Source organism: Balaenoptera physalus (assembly GCF_965194825.1).
Source record: "Balaenoptera physalus genome assembly, chromosome: 6".
Lineage (NCBI taxonomy): Eukaryota > Metazoa > Chordata > Mammalia > Artiodactyla > Balaenopteridae > Balaenoptera > Balaenoptera physalus.
This window is the reverse complement of record NC_138885.1, coordinates 10,260,445-10,284,250: the sequence shown is the minus strand read 5'-3', so window position 1 is coordinate 10,284,250 and position 23,806 is coordinate 10,260,445. Positions and strand designations below refer to the sequence as shown.

General features: G+C 41.5%; 1 protein-coding gene across 1 annotated transcript in view; it reads left to right on the top strand.

The window, feature by feature from the left end:
- CNTNAP5 (contactin associated protein family member 5) overlaps positions 1-23,806 on the top strand; it is an 880,881-nt gene that overhangs the window by 604,988 nt on the left and 252,087 nt on the right. Inside the window, exon 13 of the mRNA XM_082465787.1 lies at positions 21,140-21,340. Within this exon, the coding sequence (XP_082321913.1) occupies positions 21,140-21,340 (201 nt within the window). The remainder of the gene's footprint in view (positions 1-21,139; positions 21,341-23,806) is intronic.

The window sequence follows — 23,806 nt, the reverse complement described above, 5'->3', positions numbered from 1 at the left end:
CCTAATGGAGTATGACGTTATCTTAATTGGATTACATGTGTGAAGAATCTATTTCCCATTAAGGCCTTGCACATTCACAGGTACAGAGTGTTAGGTCTTTAAGCGATCATTTTGGGGGACACGATTCAACACATAAGAGTATTATTTCAGTCTCCTCCACAGGCTAATCATGGAAAAGACACAGCAACAATTAAAATGTCTTGACAAGGATAGCACATGTGTAGTGTGTGTTGAGAGCCCACAAGAGGGGCACCTAACCCAGCCTCTCGTGGAAGAGCTATCAGGCAGGCAGGAACGTCTCTAAGAGCTGGATGGAGGGTAGGAACTGGCCAGAAGAAGACGCAAAGGAAAGCATTTTCAGAAAGAGCAAATGAATGTCAGGAACAAGGTTCCAGGTTCCCTTGATCCTGCACATTTGTGGGGACCACCCAACTCACCAGGATGAGTTGCTAGTTTAGAACACTGAAAAATGCATGTACCTGAATGACTAGAAAATAAAAGGATCACAGTGACTTGATTAGGGACAAGCAAAAGTTTCTCAAGATCCATAATCTGAACTATAGTTTCCCAGCAAGGAAATTGGCTATCTTAATTCCAGGGAACAGAAGAATTTTTTTTTTTCAATTTAATTTAATTTTTACTTTATGTTGGAGTGCAATTGATTTACAATGGTGTGTTAATTTCAGGTGTACAACAAAGTGATAAATATACATATATCCATTCTTTTTCAGATTCTTTTCCCATACAGGTTATTACAGAATGAGTAGAGTTCCCTGTGCTATACAGTAGGACCTCGTTGGTTATCTATTTTATATATAGTAGTGTGTATACGTTAATCCCAAACTCCAGTTTTTATCATAGATCATTCTTGAGCATGCCAGACTATTTAGCTGACCCTGAAGGAAAGATGAGCAACTTTCTGAGTACCAACAACAAGCCACCATCCTCAGGTTATACACGGTCTTTAGCACTGTTCCCCTCTCTGGAGGACTGGATCTGGCTTACATTAGGGACAGTTTACAAAGGGATGAATGCACAAGAAGCAATTATGGGAATATACTGCACTATAGAGCTAGTAACAAAGGAGATGTTCCCACCATCAGGCCCATGGAAGTGAGGGGAGGGCATTTCGCCAGAGCAAGAAGGAGGGCAGGATGTGAAGAATCTGTGCCTTGAGACAGCTGTGACGTGTTTGGGAACAGCCATCAAGGAGCTTGGGGAGTATCCTCAGTCTCTCCTCACCCCTTCCAGTCTCCTTCCTAGGTTTCCATCGAGCAAATTCTGCTAGAATTCAGAAGGCAAGAGCACTTATTAGTGTAGTGCCTTTAGTCAGCCTTCCTGGGCACAGAGAAGGCTGCAGAAGGATGGAAAGTACATCTAGTGGGGCAAATGGAAAATATATTGTTTATAAAGAACCGTCCAAAGAAGCCTGGGGGAAAAAATGATTTGAATTCATCAAGGATCAAGGATGGTGGTGAGGTGGGCGTGGTGAGTGAAATCCACAAACCATGCAAATATATGAAGCATGGATTTGTCCATTAGATTCCCACCTGAAGCAGAAAGGACCTCCCTTTGCAGGTTCAGTCGAAGCGAGGTTAAGATGGATGCAAAAAAATACATGAAGGAGAGACTTCGAGAGCTAGCTTACTCTAAAAGTTGATAAGCCACTCAGGTGACGAGTAATTAAGGGGCAAGTGGACAAGTAAGGGAAACTGTGACATATACCAGAATGTAGTGTTTTGTTCAAAGGGACATCTGGGTCCCATGCCACTACCTGGTGGTAAAAGTCCCCTTAGCCTGAATGTGGACAGTTTCAGCCAATGGTGTAAAGTTTGTGATCATCCTTGGCTATGCTGGTCTAGTTGGGCAAGTAGGGAGGGACGCATCTGAGACAACAAGAAATCTAGTAGGACGCAGAATTGTATTGCTGGATGAAAATGAATGTAAGGTAGACTCACAGGATAGGTTAGATGCCATCTGGAAGTGAGGAAGTGCTGGGCACTGGGATCAATGCAAAGGGAAAGACAGAAGTGGAGAAAGAGCAGGGTACAGGAAGTAGCTGGAATTAGCGAACATCTGAGGTACCTGTACAGGAAGTGTGTGTTGATGATACACGAGAATGTGGTGAGTATATCATCCACTTGGCTGAGTCATGATGTCCAGATATTTGGTCAGACATTATCATTAATGCTTCTGTGAAGGGTTTTTTTTAGATGAGATGAACACTTAAATCAGTGGACTTTGAATAAAGCAGAATACCCTCCAAAATGTAGGTGGGCCTTGTTCAATCAGTTGAAGGTCTTAACAGAACAAAAACTGACCTCCCCCAAGCAAGAAGAAAGTCAGCCAGCAGACTGTCTTCTGTCTTTGGGATTGAACGGCAGCTGTTTGCTAGGTCTCCAGCCTCCTGGTCTACCCTGCAGATTTTGGACTTACCAAGCCTCTACAGTCTTGTGAGCCAATTTTGCACTGGAAAAAAAAATATATATGGTTTTTATATCCTGTTGGTTCTGTTTCTCTGGAGAACCTTGACTCACGCACTTGGTACCTACAGGTTGGGTGTGCTCTCCTCTCATTTTCTGAATATTTCTACCATGACACTGATCACACTGCATTATAACCACTGATGTTTACTTCTGTGTTCCATGGGACTGTGAGGTCCTGGATGGAAAATGAGAGACAGAGTGTCAGGAATTCCTGGATCTACTTTTACACATACTCTAATGAGTCCAGTGTAAATGGACTGCTGAGAAATCACAGCCAAACTGAAGATTAATTTCTGCCTTACTCTATTTTTTCTTTCCACTTCCCATAATTTATCTTAGACTAAGGCCCTGACCCATTACATCAATGACAGTTTGGAACCATGGATATTGCCTTAATGTCTATTCTTAACTGGGCTTGAGTCATTCCTACTATTTGCAACCCCTTCTGCAAGTCCAAGAGTGAAAAGTGTCCTGCTTTTCCTCATTGCCCCCAAGACCTTTCACTGCTCTCCAGCCTCCACAAACCCTTTCTTTTCTCCAAACATAAGAATGGCTAGTGGGAGGAACACATGTTTTGGAGTCATACTGGAGTTCCTATTTTAGTGCTGGCACATTCTAGTCATGTGACCTTGCACAAGTCATTTAACATTTCTGGATCTTGGTTTCCTTATCAGGAAGATGGAGAATAAAAATGTCTTCCTTTCGAGATTAATCTGAGGAATAAATATACCTGCAAATTTCCTAGCCCCCAAATGTAGATGATCAGGAAACAGAGTAGCCAAATATCATGATGTAATATTAACCATGACCTCTTTCACTCTCACTGCTGTTCTAGTGGTATAGATAACATCTATAAGGCCATCCGAGTTGCAAAAGATAGCTATTTCCTCTTGCCAGAAATAATGTCTTTATTCCTTCTGCATTGCCATGAGATTTCAGAGACTGGAGGGATTTCTAGGAGCCTGGAGGGAGCATTTCTGAGGGGAAGCTTTCCCGTATCAATAAAGCAGAATTAGAAGGGTGAGGCACTCTGACAAGATTTTCCCTAGAACTTGACATTTCAACTCATTCAACTGTTTACATTTTGCCATTTTGAATGTTAACAGGACACCTTGTCAACATGTTAAAAGATGTTTCCCAGCCACACACTGTTCTTCCTCTGTGCAGTATGATTGCATATTGAGATGCAAAATTGTCTAGAACCACTAACAAAAACACATTTATTTCCCATCTTGATGGATACAATGCCGTTTTCGTGTATCTAGACCTGTACAGCGATCATCAGGCATTGCAAGAAGTTTGCAAGGAAGGTTTAGTCAAATCTTGAAAGCAAAACTTGTTTTCCTTCTCAAAGAGCTCCTAATCCATTTGCAAACCACCTTGCAAGTTTCCATATCTTAACACTCTTGCTATTATGATGCTCTGTTTCTCACTCCTTTGGCAGCAGGCTCTGGTTTCATTAAAACTCATCAAAGCATGCATAATGGAGTAGGCAGAGAAGCTGCAATTAAAGTGTCTCCAGTATTCCTGTACATAAGTGTGCAGTGGGATTGCAGGTAATAGATGATCATCCAAGTCACTGACAGAAAGAAAGGAATGTGTCCATTCAGTTTGGTCTAACAGTCGTTGACCTTGCTTCCCAAAGTTAGAACAACATCACTGAGTTTACAGTTTCATGTATGGCCTGCACAAGGGTATGTGAGTGTACAGGAAACAAGAGTTACCCATGACATAGGACGGGACCACTTACTTATGGCACATTTATTTCTCCCCGAACTTCTTAGCGCATTGTTAATTTTCTGCAGCTTTATTTTTACACCAAAGAGAAGTACAATTCAATTGTTGGTGCCATGTGCATTTGTAATCAAGTTTTGTCTTGGTATCTCCTATTGGCTAATTTCTACCCCCGAATACTCCACTGCTAACACACACACACACATACACACACACACACACACACACACACACACACACACACACACACACCCCAAAAAGGAAGTATTAGCTTCCATTGCCCTGCCAAATTCTTCTACAAGGACAAGCTGGGCTCAAGTTCTCAAGTTTGTTTTCTTAATCATGTTTTGGATATCCATCATTGCAGAAGTACTGTTGCCAAAAAATTGTGACTTGATTACAGACTGTGTAAAACTGTGCCGAATATCTACTGGGCACAGGACTAGTTCAAGATGCATCACTGTGAAGTGGCTGGAATATTGTTCCCTTTTTACAAATGTGCTAATGAGGCTAGTAATTATACGAAGAGGATTCCAATTAGAGCCATCAGATCTAAATTTTTTGCTCTGTCTGGTATGCAGTACTTCTTATCAAAGGGGTCTAAAGCATGGGAGGCAACCTTCTTCTATTTGAATCATTATGCATTGGTTGTCTGCTCTGGCCAGGCACTGACAAGGCACTGAGGATATAGAAATGGTTAAGATACGGTCCCCCAAGTCCACAGAATTTATCATCTCATGTCGTTGTGGTAAGAAAACACTCGGATCTTTCCCACTCTGATTCATAATTCACACAACAGCAAGAGTGATGCTTTAAAAACAGATCTGACCATGCCTCCTGATTACCTTCCCCTTCTACCTGTGCAAACTCCAAGCTCCTTACTCACGGCTTACAATTTTTGAAGGACATGGTTGTATAATGTGTTCATATGCATTAATTAAAAGTCTTAGGACAATGTCTGGTACTTATTACATCCTCCAAATTATGATCGTTATTATCTATTATAATTATTTAGGGGCCACAAACAAGGCCCCTGGTCTTTGTATTTCAGTCTCTCCCTCTGTACGTGACGGGTGATGACAATAGCTTTTTATGATTGGTATGTAGTCAAGTTAAATGAGTTAACATTCAAACAGTGTTGGAGAGTGACTGACAGAGCAGGTGGTGGAGAAAATGTAGGTTTTTCTCCTTCTCTTCTTCCCCCTTCCCTTGGAAACATGTCGCTTCTCTGTGGGCAGCAGGTTCAGATCGATCCGGGCAGGAGACCACAGGCTGTGTCCCCGGTAGCCCATCGTTTCTCGGTTGAGACTCGCTCATGGGTGACATACGCACGGTGGCACGCTAGCAGTTTAACCAGTTGGAATAATCCTTGTGTTGTTGCTTTCTGTAAATCAAGTGTTTTCCAGAGGACTCTTTGGGGCTGAAGAATGGTCATTCACCAGCTTAGAAGAGGGAAGCTTTTTTTAAATGTCTGTCTCCCTGTTTAATACATCATGCTGTCAGCCAAGGCGTGGTGACCACATAGAGCTTCCAGAAGCCTGGTCTCTTAGGCGAAGCTGGGGAGTGGATCTGCTTGTGTGGAAGGCCCAAGCTTTAAAGGGGTCTCTCTGGATTGGCGGCAGACGGCATAATCTCCTGCTAAATTGGGCCATTAAAGAAAACTACTAAGTCATAAAGCTGTAGCATTACCCTGAAAGTAAAGCACTGTCACCTTTGAATTGCCATGAGTTTTCACAGGCACTTAGAGAAATGCCTTTCACACCAGTTTAGTGCAGCCGGTTGGCTCCAACCACGGGGGGTAAGGGCAGGGGTCTCAGCACAAGGGTGGGGAGAATGATTGCAACGTGATTTCCATTGACTTATTTGCTCATTCATAAATTCACACCCCCCTTTACTAACTTATTTCTTGAATTCCTTTATTAAACTCTCATGTATTTACTCATTCTTTAATGCTCTCATTTATTCATTTCCACAATGATTTGTTCATGGGTTCAGTTACATTATTCATTCATTCATTCAGCCAGTCAGTTATTCAGCTGGCCATCCAGGATAAGCCATTCAAATAAATTTTTCAGCACTGATGGAGATAAGCCCTGAGGTTTCAGAACGGATGCTTGTCTTGTCCTCAAGGAGCTCACAGTTCAGAAAGGGAATCAGACTTTGTAAACAGATATTTTCCGCCTGGTGTGGAAGATGGAATAGAAGCCAATAGATGGTGCAGAAAGAGTGCAAAGGACACGGTGGTTAAATCAAGGGATACGAGGAGACTGGGGACAGTGCGCAGAGAAGATGTGCCTGAAGAGATGCCCTCTGAGCTGAATCTTGTGCTAGAAACAGCTAACATTTAATTGAGCATCTATTTGTTGGAGGTGCCATGCTAGGCATTTTACATCCATGAGGTCATTCAGGTTTTCTAGCAATCATATGAAGAAGGTACCATTCTTTCCATTTTATAGGGAAGGGCACTGAAATCTTGAGAGGCTGAATAGCTTGTCCAAGTTCTTACAAGGAGCGAATAGTGAAGCCAGAAGTTGGGTCTACATCTGTGATTCCCATGCCTGGGTTCCTAGCCCAAGTGACACAGATGCTCTAAGGCCAAAAAAAAAAAAGACCCATGTGTCCACCCTTCCTCTGGCCTGTGCTGCCCCCATCCATCGGTCAGTGCCACAGTGGAAAGCTCTTCAAGGAAGTGACCCTGAAGGAAGGAGGTCTGTATCATACGTTCTTGGATCGTCACTTTACTCATGTATCAACTGGGATAATCGTATCCACCTTTCATGATTTTCTGAGCATTCGATGAGAATTATATAAAACAAAAGTTCTTAAATTTTATTTCTCTGCAAAATGAACTGAGATGAATGTTTAAAATGCCTTTTCCGAGGCCTATTCCCAGCAATGTTTATTCAGTAGGTTTAGGACAGCGATCAAAAGTAACATTTTTAGCAAGCACCTGAAGATTCTGGACCTTGGCAAGTATCTATATAAGGTGATTAGCACAGTGTATAGCATTTAATGTCTCCTTCCGTATTCATCTCCCCACTTCTAAGGTGGTGGGGGAGACTGGTTGGTGACTAAAAGAGCTGTTCTTCTTAAGACCTGAACACAAGGCTTATCCTGACCCTTTCTTGATGGACTTTTCACAGCACATTTTTATTGCAGATACCTGGCGAGCCCTTCCTCTTGATGTGTGGGGATCAGGACACAGTCCAAACAACCAGTATATATTGAGGCTCCCCTGTGTTCTGTGCGGTATAAGGCACTATAAACCACTGACCCTTGTGCCCTAGGACCTCATACTTAACTTCCAGCTCTTCAAGCCCTTCCACCTAGGCCATCCTATTCCATATTTAATTCATCCAGTTATCCTGTAGATACTCAACAACCATGGGATCCTGGGCATGTTCACTTCTGGGAGGCTCAGTTTATTCATCTGCATAATGGGGACGATCAGTCACTCTTACCTCAGTGGGTTGATGTGCAGATTAAATAAAATTAAATGAGCAACATACCTTGTATGCTCAGTACAATATCTGGCATTCGCTAAGAGCTCCGGAAATAGAAATCACGATCACCCAGCTCCATCATCATAGGAAGATCTACATGCTGAAGGAATACAGAGGCAGGAATGATCAAGTAAGGCTTTGCTGGAGACATAGGGCTTAGGTATGAAGTTGAAAGATAGGTGTCCCAGGCTAGGCAGAGAAGAGACAAGAGGAAAAATCAATCTTGATGAGCTCAGCGGTGGTATGGGTGTGGCGATGCAGTGAGCTTGTAACCAAGGGCTCTTTGCCTAGTTTGAGGGCTCCTGGCTCACCTGTGTGTTCTAATACAAGATTACCATTGGGCAAGCACTTTTCTTGATCAGAAGAATGAAATAACAAGCGGGAGTCAAATGTGTCTCCCAGAAAGCTTGCTTGTTCTCGCTCACTTTTTCTCTGAGCCCAGGATTCTGGCGAGAAATGATGACTCAAAGTCAGTCTAGACCTTCCAAAGAATTAAAAAAGCCCAAGATGTACTAGCAGCTTGTGATTCCACATTCTGTGAAGTAAGGGAAGCAGAGGGACCCTTTGTCTGGGAGTCTTTTTTTATAACTATTCACGGCAGGTGAACTCAGGTCTCAGGAGCGCCAATCAGCCTTTCCTGCTCCGGGCACAAGAGTTTGTTCTATTTGTATCTGCTTGTAAAGGGAAGCTGGTAAGAGACATTTGCTGGTTAGACTGTCTGTGGGGACGGTTCCACATGGCTTTCTCTGTGCCACCTATGAGTATTCTGTCCAACTCTCATGCCTTTTATCCAGTTTTATTCTTCTGGAATGTCATTTCCTCACCTCCTTCTTTAGACTGAGCCCTCATTCTTTTCTCCTATGACTGTCCTTTGCCCATCACCATTCTCAAGGCTCTCCCTTGAATCCACATAATCAACAAACATCTATCCAATCCAGCATCGGTGGTAAGAGCTTGGGCTTGGTTTGTGTCCCAGCGCTGACACTTCCTAGTTTTGTCAAGTTACGTGATCTAGGGAGTTACTTGGGCTCCTTGCTCCTTAGCTTTCCTCCTTTGTCATTAATAACAGAACCTGTGTATGAGGTTATTGTGAGGTTTACGTGAGTTAATCGCTGTAAACCATAAGAAAAAAATTCCTGGCGTTATATACCCAATATGTGTTAGCCTTAATTATTTTCATCACTCTATTCCCAGAAACCTTGACACTGTTTTCTTGGTGTTTCTGGGGATACAGTGATGAAAATAATAACTAATAAATTTTAGGAATATATAACACCTGGTGCCTTGAAAGCACCCCTGCAAATTAATTCAACAGCAATAACCGATACTTACATTTGAATATAGATGGGCTACCATGGTGTGAATGGTTGAATTTGATAATAGCTTTTGCTTTTGGATAATTATTTGGTCCATTGGTCCTTAGCTCTCTGTGTGTGTGCATGTGTGTGTGTGTGTGTGTGTGTGTGTGTGTGTGTGTGTGTGTGTGTGTTTATAAGGGCACATGCACACGAGTTTGCTGGGGCAGAGTAGGATAGTTTTGAGCCTTTTCTACATGTGAAGCCCTGTGTCAAGCACTATCTTATTTCCCCAAAGATTTTATTCTGAAAAATCCAAACCTACAGAAAAGTTGAAAGAATAGTAAAATGAGCATCCATAGGCTTTTCACCTAAACTCTCCAAATATTAAAATTTTGCCCCATTTGCACACATTTATTCTACTCTCACCCGCCCCCTCCTGTCCTTCCTTCATCCTCATATAAAATGTTTTTTTTCTTTTTCTGAACTATTTGAAAACAAGTTGTGGACATAGTGATAATTTAAGCATGAAGACTTCACTTGCATCTCCCAACAATAGACACTATGCTATATAAGCACAAAAATGAAACCATAAGAAGAAAATAAACATCGCTTCAATGAATGTTATCTGGTATGTAATCCATCTTGTTCCTACCGTGTCTTGTATAGCAGTGTCTGTTTTTCTCTTTTTATTTGGATCTCAAGCAATGTCCATAGGTGGGATTTAATCGTCCTGTCCCTTTAGTCTCTTTTAACTAGAAGGGCCCACCCCCTAACCCATCTTGTTTTGTTTGCTTTTCATAACAGACATTAAGTTTTTGAAGAGTACAAGCCAGTTGTTAAGTAAACTGTTCCCAGGGGGAGCAGGGTGAGGGAGGGGTGGATTGGGAATTTGGGATTAGCAGATGCAAACTAGTAGATAGAGAATGGATAAACAACAGCGACCTACTGAATAGCACAGGGAGCTATATTCAATATCCTGTGATAAACCATAATGGAAAAGAATATGAAAAATAATATATATATATGTATATGATCACTTTGCTGTATAGCAGAAACTAACACGACATTGTAGATCAAGTATAGGTCAATAAAAAATAAATGTAAGAAGAAGTAAAATGTTCCACATTTTGGTTTTTTCCTGGTTATTTCTTCATTGTTAGGATACTTTGGCAGAAAGCCTCATGGGGGGTTGTCTCCCACCAGAAGGCACGCGATGTCAGTTTGTGCCATGACTGGGTGGATCTGCTCCATCATTTGACTAAAGCAGCTCCACCAGATCTCTGCATTGTGAAGGTGATTTACGATCAGTTATCTGTGGAGTTCTATGCAGACATTATGTGAGTATCCTGGTCTCCATCATTTCCTCCCCACGTGTTAATGATCCTGACCTGTGTAAGTCATGACACTGGAGTTTGTAAAATGTCATTTTTCTAATTGTATTATCCCTTCTGCATTTATAGCTGCTTTTGTCTACAGAGCTTTTGATTTCTCACCTTGCCTTCGTTTACCCTTGTATCTGTAGAGGCTCATAAATTATTTCACTTTAAAACATTGTTACTATTACATTATATTTATTAGATGTTCAAATTGTCCCCAAATTAGCTAGTAATGGTCCCTTTAATTCTGTTCCTATGTCTTTCTTGCATGACCCCATTAATCTTGGAGCACTTCCATGCTTTCTAGCACAAGATGCTCCAAGACGTTACCTTGAACTTTCCCTGCCTAGACCCAGACTCAGCTATTTTCCCAAAGAAGCCTAGTTCCTTTATGTAGCAAATTGTATTTGAAAGTTAAGATCTAGGTGTTAGGTTTGTTTATTGCTTCTCAGCCTTTTCTGTGGACAGAGCTAGAAAATGTGTGTGTGTGTGTTTAAATTATGAGTTGATACATTTATCTTTAATGCAAATCCAGCACCATTAGATCTTTTCTCATCATTCTATCTTCCATATATATTTCTCTTCTCTCACACTGAGAAATTATCCCAGCATCCATATATTTTCTAATTTATTCTATCCTGTAATATACACCAATAGTTTCAGAATCACATCAGCAATAGCACTACTAATAACAAGTAAAGTTTAAGATTTACTTGAATTTTAAATTTTGTTCTTAGACTATATCCTCAGGATGTATAGCTAGACAGAATAGAGTATTAAAAAAGTTACTTGAATTATTTTTTTTCTCCCTTGTGGTTATTTTATCTATTTAATATATAGACAGGGTTTTTTGTATCTGTTTAATATTCAGTTTTAGGGTTTGCCTTTTTTCATCCTTTTGATTTAATTTTATGTTTTAAATATATAAAACATTTTAATGTTACAGAAGTCAAATATATTTACAGTGGTTGACCAGGGATGTCTTGTTCTCACTCATATTGCCTTCACTCTGTTCTTACCCATTTTCTCTCGATAATCATTTAGTTTATCCTTCCTCTGTGTATCCCTTTTTCTCCTTTGTTCTTGCACAACATGTAGCATAGTCTTTTGCACCTTAATTCCTGGAAATCATTCCATCTATCCTGGAAATCATTCTAGATCGGTTTAGAGAAATCTTATGTGGTCTTTATTATGACTACATAGTATTTCACCGTGTCAGTTAACTATACTGTGTCCAATCAGACATCTATTGATAGATAATTTACCTTTTTCCCAAAATTCTGCTATTTGTAATAGATATTCTGGGCTGCACAGCAGAATTTCAAGTATGCATTGAAACATCGTTTCCTATCATGTTTCACTTTCCTGTTGATTTTAAGAGCTGTCACTGAAGCCAGTAAAAATCTTGGTAGTCTGTTGAAGGTTTAGTTCAGTGGTAAGTGAATACCTACTGTGGGCCAGGTGCTAGGCATACAAAGACTTAACGAGACATTCTCTTCCCTTGTATAGCTTACAGTTTAGCAGGGGGTCTGAGTAAACAAGTTGGAGTAATAGCGCTTGAGTGAGACAAACACAGGATGCTGGTGGAGTTAGAAAAGGCTTCCCACTGGAGATGATGCTGGCACTCTGACAATAACATTGATAGTGTGATGAAGTCTAGAGCAGGGATGTCAGCTGAAAGAAAGAAATAATTCCATGTTCCTCTTTGAGCTTTCTTTTTGTCAGTCACCTCCAGAACCAGAATCTAAAATCCATGGAAGCAGAGTAAGTAGACGCTTCCATTTCAGAAGGCTTGTCTTCTTTTGCGACCTGGTGAGAGGTGACATAAGTGCTGGGTGACCCTTCTTAGGACCAAGGCAAGCACTTTGCAGTCAGCTCACTACTCTATGAGTTCCATCTTGGCTACCTCAGCTCTTACTAAGGGAAGGATGGGGACTACTATTTCCTGTGTACTTGTGGTCCAGGTACTGGATTATATATATTGTCCTAGAGCCAATCTCATTTAATCCTCATGATAAATTGTGAGGTAGAGGTTATTTCTCATTTGCATTTTGAGAAAACATAGGTTCAGAGAGGTTGGAGAGAATTCCAGCATCACTCTGCTAGTAACTGACAGATGGAGGGATTGAATTCAGGTCTGTGTCAGTGCCCAGAGTTTTCCTCAGAATGCACCAACACAGTGCCTGCCACAAAGATGCTCCTAAAAGCCTCTAAAGATGTCTCATAGCAACAGAAGCCCCTCCCTCTTCCCATCAGGTGACTTGGATGTGCAGACCCCCCCCCCCCCGCCCCTTCCCCTGCCTGGGAGGCGGGCACAGGCTCCCCTTGGCCACACATTTGCTGCTGCAAGCTTTCGGCTTCCATGGAGCTTCTTTCCCAGAACCAGCTGTGAACACCTTACGCTCAAGGTCCGGGGTGGCATTCAGCCTGGTACCCCTCATCCCACCACCTACTCAGTCCCTAACATCGTGCTCTGCACACACTAGACTTTCCGTTAAGTTTTCCTTGAATAAACCAGTGAATCAGAAACAAAGTACCATGCAATGCACATGAAATCTATTCAAGACCACACATCACCCCCCCCCCCGATCATAAAACAGATTTCCCAGGTCTCTTTGGTCATGCCACTAATTGTAAAGCAAGGGAAAAGAAAAATAACCCCCCAAAAAGGTACATAAAAAGTAAAGGCTCGAGCGAAGTAGTAGAATAAATCACGGCCAAGTATGTTGTCTGGAAGTCGTCAGGTGTGCGGTCCAGGCGGGCGGGTGGAGGAGCGGCAGGGGCTGAAAGGGGCTCCCCGCACCCCCGTAGCCCTCCGCCGCCCCGGGGGCTGCGGTTCCTGCTTCTAGGTAACGCAACGTGCACGGTGGCCCGACCAGGAGTCTTAAACCGGTAATGCTACCTCCCCGGAACAGCCGCAGAAGCTCAGACACTAAAAGCAGCCGCGTCTGCAAGTGGTTTTAGCAGGCAAGGAGAATGCTCGCCTAGGCAGCTGGGCTGGTCCACAGGGGAGGGGAAACAGCTCCTGCGGGAATTCTGAAGGCTTTTAAAGGAGTTGAAAACTGTTTTCCACCTCTTGTCTCCTTTCCCTTTAAAGGTTGAGGAGAAGGTGGCACGGATCCCCTCCGCAGAGGTTCCCGGAACTGTTTGCCGCAATGAAGTGATGCGTCCGCTCCTGCCGAATCACTTCCTCTAAAGGGCTTGCGGCAGTTCAGCTCTGATTTCTAGCCGGGAACCCTGAGCCAGCCTCTGAGCTCAGCTCAGCGCTGTGCGTTTCGTTAAGCGCTCACAGCATCAGTGGAGCATCTCCAGTTTACAGGAGCGGAGACGGAGGCTGGGGGAGGTTCCCCGTCTCTGCTGGGGTCAGGAATGTGGTCAGTGGCAGAGCTGACAGCCAGATCCGTTGATCCCAAAGCCCTTGCTTCCCTCCATCGCATCTGCCTCTACTGGCTATAGAAGCCCTTTCTAAGCCGATATTTACTCGGCGGCCATGGCCGAAGATTTAAATGGGGAGATGAGGGACAAACATATGAAAAGTTAAATAACTCTCAATGCAGAACGACAAGAGATGGCATGGATGGTAAATGAGTGGTAGAGACAGTGCTTTGAGGGTTATTTAAGCGGTCTTTACCCTTGGCATAGAAAATTCACTTTGTCAACATAGATAACTGTACAAGAAGTGACCCCAGGGACCTTTGCTTTATTAAAATAGGAGTGCAAGTGAATTGGCACACTTTTCAAAGGACTGTAGGCAGCTCCCCGCAGTGATTTAAGTTCAATTAAACTGGGTACTGACGATCTGTAGACTTCCCTTCCTTCCAAGCATTGTGAGAGGAAAATTGAAGGTTTCTTTTCTGCCTCTGCAAAGTGACAGATATGTGTATAGAATCAGGTTTTATTAATCAGAGTTATCTCTTGACGCTCTCTCTCTCTCTTTTTCCACTCTCCTCCTGTTTGTTCTTTCTTCTGAGTGGTGATCTCCATGGTAACAGATGGAACAGCTTATAGCATCTGTAATGACTATTATTAATAATAATAATGATCATCACAATGATAATACCGATCAGATAGAACGAGAGCCAAAATAAGAGAGTTAAATGGTGTCTCTGTATGTAAACAATTTACAGTTTCTGAAATGAGAGCGAGAGGGACCAGGCGGATCACTTTGAGCTCCAGGACGAAGGTTCCTAGAGGGCTTTCCTGGGGTGACAACCGGGAAAGATTTCACAGCAGAGATAAGGAAATAGAATATTCCAGAATATCCTGCCATTATTACTCTGCTGACTCTTTGTGAAACCTCTTTTGCTTTTCTCTTGATGATGTTATTGACTGCGTGTATTTTGATCGTATCACTTGAAAGTTCTTTTACATGTGAACCCTTACATAATACATGCTGGTGGTTGGCCTCCTCTTGATGAAGATCTCCGGAAGTCTTACACGGTACTCAATGCTAGCCGAGGTGCTGATGGTCTAAGGATGAAAGACCTCTGTTGACCTGTCCATTCTCAAGGAAAACAGTGTATAGTCTAGTGCCAGCCCGAACCCTGCCACCAATAGAACTCTGGGCATCCCCACTTACTTGTAATCTCAAGAGTACTTACAACAGCATGAGACATCTGTCATTCTCATGCATACCACGTTTTCCCCCAAATGATGGTAAACTTTTGAAGAAGTTAGGCAGTGCACTGTCCTCCTGTGCATGTACCCTGGGGGCTAGCACACAGTATACACAGAATGAGTGACACATTTCACATCCTGGGAGATCTCAGTTTTGTAAGGAGATAGATGACTTGAAAGCTAAATTCACAAAGCAACATGGGAAATGCTTTACTCGTCTTCATAACAACCCATTGTCATATCTTTGAAATGAAGCCTTGGAGCTTTATAACACATGCTATTTGATGGCCTATGGCCTGTAACTCCTTTATGCTTAAAGGTGGCATGATAGCTTGTATGGATTTGGGTTATGGCATCATTTACACTCAGGCAAGTGCATTGGGCTGAATGCTGCTTTGAAAAAGCAAATATTTTATTTTTATTTTTTAATGAGATATAATTGGCATACAACTTTGTGTAAGTTTAAGATGTACAATGTGTTGACTTGATACATTTATATATTGCAATATGATTATCATGGTAGCATTAGCTAACACCTTTATTATGTCACGTAATTATCTTTTATTCTTTCTGGTGGGAACAATTAAGATCTAGCCTCTTAGCAACTTTGAAGTTTATAATACAGTACTGTTGACTATAATCCTTATGCTGTGCATTCAATATCTAGAACTTATTTATCTGCTAACCACAAGTTTGTACCCTTAATTAACATCTTTCCATTTTTCCAAAGCTATAGTAAGTAAAACAGTATGGTATTGGCACAAAAATAGCCACATATACCAGTAGAACAGAACAGAGAGCCCAGAAATAAACCCTCATATAAATATCAATCAATTGATATTTGACAAGGGAGCCAAATATACTCAATGGGTAAAGGACAGTCTCTTTAATAAATGGTGTTGGGAAAATGGACAAGCCTATGCAGAAAAATGAAATTGGACCCCTATCTTATACCACTCAAAAATTAACTTGAAAAGGATTAAAGGCTTCAACAGAAGACCTAATAGCATAAAAACCTAGAAGAAAACATAAGGAAGAAGTCCCTTTGACACTGGTCTTGGCAATTTTTTGACTCTGACAGAAAAAGCACAGGCAACAAAAGAAAAAAATCAGCAAGTGAGACTACATCAGACTAAAAAGCTTCTGCACAGGAAAAGAAATAGTCAACAAAATTAAAAAGCAATCTAAGGAATGAGAAAAACTATTTGCAAACCATCTATTTGATTAAAAAAACAAATATTTTAAATACATAGTAACTAATTTTAGAATAACTAAGATCCTTAGTGAATTGAATAGGTTTCTGCCAGTTCAAAAACTCTTCAAATGCAGTCCTCTCTTAAGCAGAGAATTTGTCTTGGGTAACTCAGTACATGTATTCCTTTAAGCAAGTTAGAAAGATGGGGCTCTGTTTTTCATCATGGGACTGAATACAGTAGAAGAAATAATAGAAAATGAACTGGGTAGCAAACCGTGGTATCAAGGGCAATGATTTTCTAGGTTTCTGGGTCTATGAGGACTAAACGACAAATTCTGTTTTAGACATCTGCGGAAATGCAAGGGATGAAAATAAATATAGAGACACATGAGTCTATTTCAGAGTGAAAAGATAATTGGACAAGATGATAATCATTTATTATATACAGCGGCGGCTATATTATAAGAAACTGCAGTCCAGACCTCTAGCTAACCTCATTTGCCAGATGAGTTTCCCACCCCCAACCCTCTAAGGAATGAAGTCCCCATCTTCATTTTAATGTCATCAAAAAGTTCGAACATAAAGATTCTTTACTCTTTTGCATGTCAGACAACCAGTTATGTGTCCATGTAAAGCAAGATACCGAATCAGTATAATATTATCATGGATGGAAAGATTAATATAAATATCCCATTAACCAATGAGGAAACTTCAGAGATGTATATAACTTGCCCAAAGTCTTACTACTGGAGCAGAACATAGATGCCCATCACATGGGCTAGTTTCTAAAGCCAGAAGTCTCACGGTACCTGGAGCCCTAGATGCATCTCTAGAGACTAGAACTTAGGGTGGATGTCCTGTGGTGGAGGGCAGGTACTGGAGGCAGGTCAGCCAAGGCGGGTGTATGGAGCCTGGAGGACTTTATGACGCTCTGCCAATCATAGCATTTAGACGATTTACTCCGCAGTCTCTGCATGAAACTGGACCGACTTGAGTTACAGGGAAACCTCTGCTGGTTTCCTTGTGTGGGACTTCCAAGTTCACAGAACTGCCAGAGGGAAGCATTTCCGGTTCTGGGTCTTTTGAATGTGTTTTCCCCATGGGTCTGCAGAGAGAAGGCCAGGCTCAGAGTGTCTCCCCTTTGCCCCCTTTAGGCGTTTGTGGATCTTACTCTCTGGTCAGGGAAAGAACCGTGTTAATACAAGCTACCGTGAGAACTCCAAGAGACCAGTCAAGGCTTCTTCTTTTTGATGCTGTTGTTAATATCAGCATCTGATATCTGTGAGCTCCTTGAGTTGGAGATGTTATATACCTTTATCTAAGAGGTACACACAGATTTCTGTTGAATGTCTAGTTATTTAGTTAATAAGGGAGCTTCTCACACTAATCCCCTCACTTAAATCCTTACAACCACCCTCTACAGTTGGCATCATTGCTGGTTTTTTTTAAGTATTACTGATGAGGAAATTGAACTTTAGAGAAGTAATCATTTGACCAAGGATGCTTAACCAGGAAGTATAGAGCTGGCACACAAATCCAGATCTTCTGGCTCCAGAACCCATGCTGTGTCCACTAATCTCCACTGTGCACTGACCAAATCTACCATCTTGAACATTTAGCTCATGGGTCCAATTTTATTTAAAGTGTTTATAGGTCTATGAATGGCTCTCCCTCCATCCACCTAAAAGACTATTCAACACGAATCTTACTTGTTTGAAAATCCTTCACCTAGACCTTCCCTAGCTAAGACCACCTCACCTGTCCCCATCCAATTCCAAGCGTCAGGAACATCAGCCATCAAAACTGCTTCTCCTGAGTGGCACTGACCCCTGGCCTTTCATGTTTTGTCAGGGTTCAGGGCTTAATCTGCACATGATCCAGGAAGTGGGGGGAAAAATAGAAAGTGAGAAGAAATAATATCCAGTTGTCTCCTTGTTTTTAGCCTTTATGTTGCTCTCTCCCAGGAGAAAAATAATGAGAGGGCAAAGGACATCTTTGAAATGAAAGCCAGCTAACGGACCCTAGGTTTCGAGTAATCATCTCTCTTCCTTTCGCTCAGACTGTGCTTGTGATGTCTGTTAAGTGAACTGTGGGGACCCTCTGGAGATCTTAGTAGTTCCTTTGTATCTTCTGTATATTGCATGTATCAAAAAGGACCAAGAGTTGAACTATTAAAACCAGTTCACTCTCAGGGCCAGAAGGTGGGGTTCGCAATATTGGTGGCTTTAAGATAAAAGACTGTCTCTCTGACATGGCTTCCTTTTCCATCTTGCCAAAGATAGAATATGGTTTTGGAAAAATGAGCTAATGAGTGAACAAATAAGAAAATTGATAATGAATGTATGAACAATGGATGCATATATAGCTATGAAAAATCAGTGTACATTTGGAAGGAAATCCACATTTATATGATTTAATGATGCTATATGGACCACATTTGGAATCAGAAAGGTTGGACACATTGAGACGGGGAACAAGTTTACTTTCTCTCCCCTTCTTACATTTATATCTATATTTATATCTAGTATCTCTATTTATACTGTTATCTACTGTTATTATTATCAGTACTGGAGACGATGTACATAAAATGTCCTAGTATGGAACAGTAGTATACCATCTACTATTAGAGGTTAGATTTCCATTTCTTCTGAGCACCATGGACATTTCAAAATCAGCAGTTTTTATTTCTCCCTCTACAGTATTGCATTATTGAGCAATTACTTTCTTTGGTTATTTTATTGACATTTGTCTATATTGGCACCAACATTTTTGGAGTTTCCAGTTAATTATTTATGTAGCATTATTATTTTTACCAATATGAATCATGTTTTATTTTTGCTTTCAAAATCAAAATCCAAAACCTTCATTCTGATTTTTTTTATAGACTTTATGGAAAATGTCATTTTGTCTCGATTAAACATTGGAGACATATGGGTTATCAGGGGGCTGGTTTTAGGAAACAGTGTTAAGATGAATCAGAATGTTTGAGCAGAATTCAATTTTATGCTGCAAGAAACATTTCCATTTTTAGGAATTGGGAAAATACTTTAGAGAGAGTTGAGAGCAAACTTTCTCTTCCTCCTCTTTCTAACGTATTAAAACTGAAGTACAGGGCAATGAAGTTATTTATCCCAAGTCATATACAGAGTTAGGGTAGAGAACGTATTAATACTGGGGATCCTGGTTGCCAGTTTTTTCCGCTTCTTCTTCTCCTTCTTCTTCTTCTCCTTCTCCTTCTTCTCCTTCTCCTTCTCCTTCTTCTCCTTCTTCTGTTTCTTCTTCTCTTTTTCATGGCCAGCAGCCACGATCCTGCTTCTAAGTAGTACTAGTTAGAAATAGTGGTTACCGGCAGTGTATGTGCTCACCATTCTTGTCTAACAGATATGCCTTGGGTCCTTCCGCTACTTCCTAGACCTTGGTTTCCTCATTTGTAAAACTAAGTGGGTGAGAGAGGAAGGAAACCATGTGACTTCTGGGCAAGATTCTTTTTCAGCTCTGAGCATCTATGAAGAGTGATGATGTTATTATGTGGGCAAGATTCTCCGATGACAAAAGCTCGTCAAGTCTTCCTATTTCCTCTTTCTCTTTATCTGTAAGCATGTTCAGAATTCAATTCTATGTCCAATTGCCATAAATGTTTCAATCTCTTATTCCAGAATGTCTGATCATGCCTTGTGACTTCTTTTTTTTTAACTGATGATTAAACTGAACCCCAGAAAAGTGAAGTGACTTGTCCAAGCTTGTTGTTAGTAGAATAGGTTTCAAGTCAGATCTCTCAGGCTCTAAAACTAAAATTCATCTCCTTTCTTCGCCTTCCATTCTTACCTATAATAGGTAAAATATGTTCTCCATCCCTGACCCACAGGGCCTCATCTCTGCATGTTGTTTTAATGTAAACCTCTTAAAATATTTTTGGCAAGTAGAAGTAGCATGGCAAATAAATATTAACGAACTGCAGTTAAGTGCCTTGCATGTTCAGTATCTATTACACAATCTCATCCTTGTTATGATGTATATTTCACAGATACTTTCTGTGTATAGGTCTTATTTTCAACGTGGTACTTATGGTTCGCTGAGACCATGATCTATGCTAGTGTTTCTTTTGTGAGGAAGTGTGTGTGTCAATATCTGGAAGTAGGGGCTTTGGAGTCAGACATCCTGGGTTCCAATTCTTGCTTAGACATTAACTATGTAATCTTAGGAAAACTTAATTTTTTTGCTTAATTTTCCTTATTCACTTTTCCCTCAGTTTTGATGTGGCAGGATCGACTCCCTTCTGATTTAGACAATGTCAATTTTATTTTATTTCTTTATGTATTTAATATTTTGAACATTTAACATTTAATTTTTGTTCATTTAATTACCAACATTTTGTGCATTCGACAGCTTGTCAGTGATCTATGATTTTATGTGTATGTGATCGCCAGGATAATTATCTTCAAGGATATTTAGTTATATTCTACTTCTGGTCACAAAGTATCTAATTTCTCAACTTCTAAGTTCTTCCCCATCCGAATTGTCCTTTCCCACTACAGATGAATTCATTTCCTTTTATTCTTGTTCTACCTGTTGTCTACCTATTTGTGCTTCTTTCTGTTCTTGTTCCGTGGCTTTGCATAGATCATGTCCATTTTAAATGAGATAATGGACATTCAATGCTTAGCCTGGAGACTGTGGAGTAAAGGCTTCACAAGTTTAGCTCTTAAGGTAATTAACCCTCACACTAACTCTGGGTAGAGCTCTGGGAGAAGCAAAAATTCTCTGGCCAGATTCTTCGCGTGAGTAGAGTGCTTGAGTGGCCATTCATTGATGCACATCCAGCCGCCATCCATCACACTGCAAGCATGGCTGTCTTTTTATTTTTCCAGCTTTTTGGAGGTCTATAAGCATGATCCTCTTTTGACCTTCCTCGGTTGTGTTTTCTGGGCAGAGGACAAGATCTGGACATTGGTGCAGCACAACAACACAGAGCTGACCCATGTGCGAGGTGCCAGCGCTGAGAAGCCCTACTCCATGACCTTGGACTACGGAGGCAGCCTGGAGCAGCTGGAGGCCGTGATCGACGGCTCGGAGCACTGCGAACAGGAGGTGTCCTACCACTGCAAGAGGTCCCGCCTGCTCAACACGCCAGGTAGGAACCGCGCCTGCCCAGGACCCTCCTTTGCGAAGGCCATGCAGGGCGACCGCAGCGTGGCAGATGGGCCCTGAAACCCTGGAACACGTAGGAGAGGGGGGTTTGCCCAAAAGGGGGCTGCAGCTACAATGGTTCCCTATGCAGTGAGAGAAACGCCCCCAGGAGAGACTCCTGATGGACTGTTCCTTGCTCTGATACCCAGGGTGTGACCTCGAGGGCATTCTGTAGCCTCTCAAGATTTTCTCCTCATCTTCAAAAACGGGGCAGTGACAACACCCATCTTGCAGTCGTGGTGAGAATGGAAAGTTTCTTGAGATCAGTGACACTCGAAGAGAGCATTTGAGTTAGACGTAGGAAGTGTGAAAGCGGAAGTGGTATTTCTGGCAGATGAGAAAGCACCAAAGATCTCAGCACATTGTCCAACGAGCAATGAGTTATGTCTGGGGCAAAGGAAACATAACGGAGCAGTATTAGGCAAGGAGGTCAACAGGGAAAGCGGCCACGTCCTGTGTGTTTGCGGTACTCACGTTACCTGAAAAGTGCAGGCCTTAATGGAAATGACTCTTCTTTTAAAATAAAGTTTACTTTTAGGAAAAATTATATTAACTGTATTTATATACTTTTTTGTTCTCTTACGGTTAGTTTTTAGCGTGAATGGCTGATAAAGGGTTGCAAAAAAACCTTGTAGGATTGCTTACCAAAACCCAAAAGGGTTTGCACAATGTCAGGAGGGCTTTGTCAAAGTTGATGCATGCCCTGGGAGTCAGTCATTTTTGTGCATATCAGTTCATCATTCATGGCAGAAAAAAGGGGGGAAAAATAGCTGAGTACCACAAGGATGTGGAATATCCAAGAAAGGGTGTCAGAATCTTTAGCCTCAAGGAACTTACGATCCTTGAAAGTGAGGAATTTTGAAAGGATTGAGGAAATTAGACAATGAAATGTCAAACAAGCAGAAGTGCTAGAAACCTAACTAAATACAACCCACCCACTGCCTCACTGATCTAGAATCTTTAGGGAAGAATTGTCCCACACAAGTGAATTTTCCAGATAACTGTCACTTACCCCGTTAAGCACCCAAAATGTTTTTAAAGAATTTTCAACTATTTGAAATGAAAATCTTTCTCAAATGGATCACATGCTTCCTTGCCTTCTTAAACAGAGAATTCTGAACATGAAATGTAACCTTTTCTTGATGTCTCAGGATCATCACTGTGAAAATCAGTTACTGTACTCTCCTTGGACTCAGCAGTGCTCACAGGGCTGATTCAGAGGCCCTGCTTGGGGTCCCTTTCACCAGTATCCTCAGAGAGTCAGTGTTTGCGTGTGTTCAGATTTCCCTCTCTCCTGGCTGTCAAGCCTGCATGTGTGACTCAGCGCTCTTTGCAGAGAGTCTGTGTCCGCAAAACCATCCTAACCTCTTCTCGTTGTGTTGCTTCTAGTTTCCTAACGATCGGTTTGGTGGAACTTTGGGAAAAATGGAATTATGTTCATTCTGACCATGGGATTTCCTTTGGTATATGCATCCTGTGATATCAGTTTGGCTTTACTGTTGCCTTTGTGTTGTTTTTTTTTTTAATCTTTATTGGAGTATAATTGCTTTACAATGTTGTGTTAGTTTCTGCTGTATAACAAAGTGAATCAGCTATATGTATACATGTAACCCCATATCCCTCCCTCTTGCATCTCCCTCCCACCCTCCCTATCCCACCCCTCTAGGTGATCACAAAGCGCAAAGCTGATCTCCCTGTGTGATGCAGCTGCTTCCCACTAGCTATCTGGTTTACATTTGGTAGTGTATATATGTCCATGCCACGCTCTCACTTTGTCCCAGCTTACCCTTCCCCCTCCCCGTGTCCTCAAGTCCATTCTCTACATCTGCGTCTTTATTCCTGTCCTGCCCCTAGGTTCATTAGAAACTTTTTTTTTTTTTTTTAGATTCCATATATATGTGTCAGCATACGGTATTTCTTTTTCTCTTTCTGACTTACTTCACTCTATCCACCTCACTACAAATAACTCAATTTCGTTTCTTTTTATGGCTGAGTAATATTCCATTGTATATATGTGCCACATCTTCTTTACCCATTCATCTGTCGATGGACACTTAGGTTGCTTCCATGTCCCGGCTATTGTAAATAGTGCTGCAGTGAACGTTGTGGTAGATGACTCTTTTTGAATTACGGTTTTCTCAGGGTATATGCCCAGTAGTGGGATTGCTGGGTCATATGGTAGTTCTATTTTTAGTTTTTTTAAGGAACCTCCATACTGTTCTCCATAATGGCTGTATCAGTTCTTAGCAAAGCACAACCTTCTGAGACTGAACCAGGAAGAAATAGAAAATATAAACAGACCAATCACAAGCACTGAAATTGAAACTCTGAATAAAAATCTTCCAACAAACAAAAGCCCAGGACCAGTTGGCTTCACAGGTGAATTCTATCAAACATTTAGAGAAGAGCT